General features: G+C 45.1%; 1 protein-coding gene across 1 annotated transcript in view; it reads left to right on the top strand.

The window, feature by feature from the left end:
• Positions 1-3336: 3336 nt before the first annotated feature.
• LOC129842429 (dystrophin-like) overlaps positions 3337-7456 on the top strand; it is a gene marked incomplete at both ends in the record, with an annotated part of 185041 nt that continues 180921 nt past the window's right edge. Inside the window, 3 exon segments of the mRNA XM_055910991.1 lie at positions 3337-3429; positions 4977-5054; positions 6442-6534. Of these exon segments, the coding sequence (XP_055766966.1) occupies positions 3337-3429; positions 4977-5054; positions 6442-6534 (264 nt within the window).

Genomic DNA, 7456 nt, shown 5'->3' with positions numbered 1-7456 from the left:
TATTGGAGATATGTCTCTCAGTGTAAGTATTGGAGATGTGTCTCTGTGTTAGTATTGGAGATGTGTCTCTCAGTGTTAGTATTGGAGATGTGTCTCTGTGTTAGTATTGGATATATATCTCTCAGTGTTAGTATTGGGGATGTGTCTCTCAGTGTTAGTATTGGAGATGTGTCTCTCAGTGTTAGTATTGGAGATATGTGTCTCTGTGTTAGTATTGGAGATATATCTCTCAGTGTTAGTATTGGAGATATGTCTCTCTGTGTTAGTATTGGAGATGTGTCTCTCTGTGTTAGTATTGGAGATGTGTCTCTGTGTTAGTATTGGAGATGTGTCTCTCAGTGTTAGTATTGGAGATGTGTCTCTCAGTGTTAGTATTGGAGATATGTGTCTCTGTGTTAGTATTGGAGATGTGTCTCTGTGTTAGTATTGGAGATGTGTCTTAGTGTTAGTATTGGAGATGTGTCTCAGTGTTAGTATTGGAGATGTGTCTCTGTGTTAGTATTGGAGAGGTGTATCTGTGTTAGTATTGGAGATATGTGTCTCTGTGTTAGTATTAGAGATGTGTCTCTCAGTGTTAGTATTGGAGATATGTACCTCTCAGTGTTAGTATTGGAGATATATCTCTCAGTGTTAGTATTGGAGATAAATCTCTCAGTGTTAGTATTGGAGATATATCTCTCAGTGTTAGTATTGGAGATATATCTCTCTGTGTTAGTATTGGAGATATATCTCTCTGTGTTAGTATTGGAGATATGTGTCTCTGTGTTAGTATTGGAGATGTGTCTCTGTGTTAGTATTGGAGATGTGTCTCTGTGTTAGTATTGGAGATATGTCTCTCTGTGTTAGTGTTGGAGATATGTCTCTCAGTGTTAGTATTGGAGATGTCTCTCAGTGTTAGTATTGGAGACGTCTCTCTGTGTTTGTATTGGAGATATGTCTCTCAGTGTTAGTATTGGAGATGTGTCTCAGTGTTAGTATTGGAGATGTCTCTCAGTGTTAGTATTGGAGATATGTCTCTCAGTGTTAGTATTGGAGATATGTCTCTCAGTGTTAGTATTGGAGATGTGTCTCTGTGTTAGTATTGGAGATATATCTCTCAGTGTTAGTATTGGAGATATGTCTCTCAGTGTTAGTATTGGAGATGTGTCTCTCAGTGTTAGTATTGGAGGTGTGTCTCAGTGTTAGTATTGGAGATATATCTCTCAGTGTTAGTATTGGATATGTGTCTCTGTGTTAGTATTGGAGATATGTCTCTCAGTGTTAGTATTGGAGATATGTCTCTCTGTGTTAGTGTTGGAGATATGTCTCTCAGTGTTAGTATTGGAGATGTGTGTCTCAGTGTTAGTATTGGAGATATATCTCTCAGTGTTAGTATTGGATATGTGTCTCAGTGTTAGTATTGGAGATGTGTCTCTGTGTTAGTATTGGAGATATGTGTCTCTGTGTTAGTATTGGAGATATGTCTCTCTGTGTTAGTATTGGAGATGTCTCTCTGTGTTAGTATTGGAGATATGTGTCTCTGTGTTAGTATTGGAGATATGTGTCTCTGTGTTAGTATTGGAGATATGTCTCTCAGTGTTAGTATTGGAGATGTGTGTCTCGGTGTTAGTATTGGAGATATATCTCTCAGTGTTAGTATTGGATATGTGTCTCGGTGTTAGTATTGGAGATGTGTCTCTGTGTTATTATTGGATATGTCTCTCAGTGTTAGTATTGGAGATATGTCTCTCAGTGTTAGTATTGGAGATGTCTCTCAGTGTTAGTATTGGAGATATGTCTCAATGTGTTAGTATTGGAGATGTCTCTCTGTGTTAGTATTGGAGATGTGTCTCTGTGTTAGTATTGGAGATGTCTCTCTGTGTTAGTATTGGAGATATGTGTCTCTGTGTTAGTATTGGAGATATGTCTCTCAGTGTAGTATTGGAGATGTGTGTCTCAGTGTTAGTATTGGAGATATATCTCTCAGTGTTAGTATTGGATATGTGTCTCAGTGTTAGTATTGGAGATGTGTCTCTGTGTTAGTATTGGAGATATGTCTCTCAGTGTTAGTATTGGAGATGTCTCTCTGTGTTAGTATTGGAGATGTGTCTCTGTGTTAGTATTGGAGATATGTCTCTCAGTGTTAGTATTGGAGATGTGTGTCTCAGTGTTAGTATTGGAGATATATCTCTCAGTGTTAGTATTGGAGATATGTCTCTCAGTGTTAGTATTGGAGATGTCTCTCTGTGTTAGTATTGGAGATATGTGTCTCTGTGTTAGTATTGGAGATATGTCTCTCTGTGTTAGTATTGGAGATGTCTCTCTGTGTTAGTATTGGAGATATGTGTCTCTGTGTTAGTATTGGAGATATGTCTCTCAGTGTTAGTATTGGAGATGTCTCTCTGTGTTAGTATTGGAGATATGTGTCTCTGTGTTAGTAGTGGAGATATGTCTCTCAGTGTTAGTATTGGAGATGTGTGTCTCAGTGTTAGTATTGGAGATATATCTCTCAGTGTTATTATTGGATATGTGTCTCAGTGTTAGTATTGGAGATGTGTCTCTGTGTTAGTATTGGATATGTCTCTCAGTGTTAGTATTGGAGATATGTCTCTCAGTGTTAGTATTGGAGATGTCTCTCAGTGTTAGTATTGGAGATATGTCTCTCTGTGTTAGTGTTGGAGATGTGTCTCTGTGTTAGTATTGGAGATGTGTCTCTGTGTTAGTATTGGAGATATGTCTCTGTGTTAGTATTGGAGATGTGTCTCTCAGTGTTAGTATTGGAGATGTGTCTCTGTGTTAGTATTGGAGATGTGGCTCTCAGTGTTAGTATTGGAGATATATCTTCTCTCTGTGTTAGTATTGGAGATATATCTCTCAGTGTTAGTATTGGAGATATATCTTCTCTCTGTGTTAGTATTGGAGATGTGTCTCTCAGTGTTAGTATTGGAGATATGTCTCTCTGTGTTAGTATTGGAGATATGTCTCTCTGTGTTAGTATTGGAGATATGTGTCTCTCAGTGTTAGTATTGGAGATATATCTCTCTGTGTTAGTATTGGAGATATGTGTCTCTGTGAGTATTGGAGATATGTCTTCTCTCTGTGTTACTATTGGTGATATGTCCTTTTCTCTGTGTTACTATTGGAGATATGTCTTTTTCTCTGTGTTAGTATTGGAGATATGTTTGTCGGAGGGTCATGATGTGTGGACCTTGCTCAAAGGCACAAGGACAGGATATTATGGTACCTAGGGTCTGACACCAGAAAAAACAGCACATCTCCCATTTTGTCTTGCTCTGCTCAGGATTTGAACTGACAACGTTGTAACCTGTAGTGATGCGTTGTTCCCTGTTTCCCCAGGCAGGGAAGCCCCCCATCCAGGACCTCTTCACAGACCTGTGTGATGGCCGTCGCCTGCTGGAGCTGCTGGAGGGACTGGCAGGGCACGAGCTGGTCAGTCATGTCCTCATTATCCTCCTTACCATCCTCCTAACCCCATTCACCACCTCACCTCCTTATCCTCCTAGCCCCATGTATCTCCCTCATCACCTCACCACCTCACCTCCTTATCCTCCTAGCCCCATGTATCTCCCTCATCACCTCACCACCTCACCTCCTTATCCTCCTAGCCCCATGTATCTCCCTCACCTCCTCACCACCTCACCTCCTTATCCTCCTAGCCCCATGTATCTCCCTCACCTCCTCACCACCTCACCTCCTTATCCTCCTAGCCCCATGTATCTCCCTCACCTCCTCACCACCTCACCTCCTTATCCTCCTAGCCCCATGTATCTCCCTCACCTCCTCACCACCTCACCTCCTTATCCTCCTAACCCCATGTATCTCCCTCACCTCCTCATCACCTCACCACCTCACCTCCTTATCCTCCTAGCCCCATGTATCTCCCTCCCCTCCTCACCACCTCACCTCCGTATCCTCCTAGCCCCATGTATCTCCCTCACCTCCTCACCACCTCACCTCCTTATCCTCCTAACCTCACTTCTCTCCTCACATCCTCCTAACCTCACCTATCTCCTCACTTCCTTATCCTCTTGACCCGACTTATCTCCTAACCCCACTTATCTCCTCACCTCCTCACTTATCTCCTCACCTCCTCACTTATCTCCTCACCTATTATACCAAGCTGTTGTCTTTCTCCTTGCATTTCTTCTCCTCCTCCTTTCCTCTCCTCTATCTTTGTCCTAAACTTTATACAAGACCTTTTATTGTAATATAAACCTCTTTCAGCAATGGCCCTGAGCAAAGTCTTTAATATCATGTTCAGTAAATAAAGCCCCTGTGTGTTCTGAAGGATCTCTTCTCTTCTCTGTGTGTGTGTTTGTTCTCTCTCTCTCTCTCTCTCTCTCTCTCTCTCTCTCTCTCTCTCTCTCTCTCTCTCTCTCTCTCTCTCTCTCTCTCTCTCCCTCTCTCTCTCTCTCTCTCTCTCTCTCTCTCTCTCTCTCTCTCTCTCTCTCTCTCTCTCTCTCTCTCTCTCTCCCTCTCTCTCTCTCTCTCTCTCTCTGTGTGCGTGTGTTCTCGCTCTCTCTGTGTGCGTGTGTTCTCTCTCTCTCTGTGTGCGTGTGTTCTCTCTCTCTCTCTCTCTCTCTCTCTCTCTCTCCCTCTCTCTCTCTCTCTCTCTGTGTGTGCGTGTGTTCTCTCTCTCTGTGTGATGTGTTCTCTCTCTCTTTCTGTGTGATGTGTGTTCTCTCTCTCTCTCTCTCTCTCTCTCTCTCTCTCTCTCTCTGTGTGCGTGTGTTCTCTCTCTCTCTGTGTGCGTGTGTTCTCTCTCTCTGTGTGTGTGTGTTCTCTCTCTCTCTCTCTGTGTGTGTGTTCTCTCTCTCTCTCTCTCTCTCTCTCTGTGTGCGTGTGTTCTCGCTCTCTCTGTGTGCGTGTGTTCTCTCTCTCTCTGTGTGCGTGTGTTCTCTCTCTCTCTCTCTCTCTCTCTCTGTGTGTTCTCTCTCTCTCTCTCTCTGTGTGATGTGTGTGTTCTGAGTCTGCAGGTGAAAGAGAGAGGAGTCACGCGCCTCCACTCACTAAACAATGTTAATAGAGCTCTGCAGATCCTACAGAAGAACAATGTACGTATTAGTGAACAGACCACACACTGGGGAGGAGGAGGAGAGGGGGGGGGAGGGAGAGGAAGAGGAAGTGGGGAGGAGGAGAAGGAAGAGAGAAGGGGGAGGAAGAGAGGAGGAGAGGAGGAGAAGGAAGAGAGGAGGAGGAGGAAGAGAGGATGGAGAGAAAGAGAGGAGGAGAAGGAAGAGAGAAGGGGGAGGAAGAGAGGATGAGGAGGAAGAGAGGAGGGAGAGAAAGAGAGGAGGAGAAGGAAGAGAGGAGGGGTAGGAAGAGAGGAGGGAGAAGAGAGGAGGAGGAAGAGAGGATGGGGAGGAAGAGAGGAGGAGGAAGAGAGGAGGAGGAGGAAGAGAGGATGGGGAGGAAGAGAGGAGGGGGAAGAGAGGAGGGGGAGGAAGAGGAAGAGTGAGAAGAGGAGGAGAGTATCTCCTCTGTTATATTAGGGATATTTGACTGCATGTCTATGTTAGCGTATGTCAGCAATAGAGTGCTCAGTATAGTGTGTATATACAGTATGTTAATGCATTAGTTTACACCAGTCAAGGGTTCTGGAGGTGGTAGAGCTGAAAGCAAACAGTAATTAGATTCATCTCAGCTCATGCTTTCTCTCTCTCTCTCTCTCTCTCTCTCTCTCTCTCTCTCTCTCTCTCTCTCTTTCTCTGTCTCTCTCTGTCTCTCTCTCTCTCCCTCCCTGTATCTCCTTCTCTCTCCCTCCCTATATCTCTCTCTATCTCTCTTTCCCTCCCTCTATCTCTCTATCTCCACCTCTCCCTCTCTGTATCTCTCTCTCTATCCCTCCCTGTATCTCTCTCTATCTCTCCCTCTTTGTATATCTCCCTCCCTCCCTCCCTCCCTCCCTCCCTGTATCTCTCTCTATCTCTCCCTCCGTGTATCTCTCTCTCTATCTCTCCATCCCTGTGTCTCTCTCTCTATCGCTCCCTCCCTGTATCCTTCTCTCTCTCCCTCCCTCTATCTCTCTCTCTCCTTCTCTGTATTTCTCTCTATCGCTCCATCCCTGCACCTCTCTCCCTCCCTGCCTCCTTGTATCTCCCTGTATCTCTCCCTCCCTGTATCTCCCTCCATCTCTCCCTCCCTGTATCTCCCTGTATCTCTCCCTCCCTGTGTTTCCCTCTCTCTTCCTCCCTGTATTTCCCTCTCTCTTCCTTCCTGTATCTCCCTGTATCTCTCCCTCCCTGTGTTTCCCTCTCTCTTCCTCCCTGTATCTCCCTCCATCTCTCCCTCCCTGTATCTCCCTGTATCTCTCCCTCCCTGTGTTTCCCTCTATCTCTCCCTCCCTGTATCTCCCTCCCTGTATCTCCCTGTATCTCTCCCTCCCTGTATCTCCCTGTATCTCTCCCTCCCTGTATCTCCCTCCCTGTATCTTCTCTGCAGGTTGAACTGGTGAATATAGGAGGAGCCGACATTGTTGATGGGAATCATAAACTGATTCTTGGACTCATTTGGAGCATAATTCTCCACTGGCAGGTCAGTTAGTCACCCTGTGTGTTGACCAGTACGTATATTGCAGATCAGTCCATCCTCATCACCACTCTCCTCATCACCCCTCTCATCAACCCTCTCCTCATCACCCATCTCATCACCCCTCTCCTCATCACCCCTCTCTCTTCCCCTCTCCTCCCCCTCTCTCCTCCAGCAACACTCAGTCATAATGACTTAATCAATCCACAGGAACATTTACATAGAATTAATGATGCGCTTAATGGGGAAATCTCCATTGGATTTGAATATTTGACGTCTTAAACATACAGACAGTCGGTGTGTGAAGAGCGAAGAGGCCGAGTCAATTAGACAGTCAGAGACATTAGTGGGGTGTCTCAGCGTTGGGCTTCGTCATGGAATGAATTAGTGTGGAAATGCAATGCAGTGACCTACTCCCAAATGAGGGACGCTCGGTCTGTACCCAGAAGGCCGAGCAGCGAGCGCTGGGTTGGGCTACACTGTTGGAGACGAATCACTAACTAATGAACCTGCCTGGAAGTATGGGGATTGGTGAGGAGTCTCTGTGTGTGTGTGTGTGTGTATGTGTGCATGGTGTGTGTGTGTATGATGTGTGTGTGTGTATGGTGTGTGTGGGTATGGTGTGTGTGTGGGTATGGTGTGCGTTTGTATGTGGGTATGGTGTGTGTGTGTATGGTGTGTGTGTGTGTGTGTGTGTGTGTGTGTGTGTGTGTGTGTGTGTGTGTGTGTGTGGTGTGTGTGTGTGTGTGTGTGTGTGTGTGTGTGTGTGTGTGTGTGTGTGTGTGAATCATTTTAGCTCCCTCCTGGCCTATATCTGCCAGTCAGTTGAATGGGGTTATTTTAAAGGCTGTGATTGGCCAGACTAATATTTATTGGGTGTGATTGGCTAAGATAATATTTGATAGGCTCTGATTGGCCAGGCTAAGTA

Source organism: Salvelinus fontinalis, unplaced genomic scaffold (genome assembly GCF_029448725.1).
Source record: "Salvelinus fontinalis isolate EN_2023a unplaced genomic scaffold, ASM2944872v1 scaffold_0040, whole genome shotgun sequence".
Classification (NCBI taxonomy): Eukaryota; Metazoa; Chordata; class Actinopteri; order Salmoniformes; family Salmonidae; genus Salvelinus; species Salvelinus fontinalis.
Note: the sequence above shows the minus strand (reverse complement) of the source record. Positions and strands in the feature narration are given on the sequence as shown.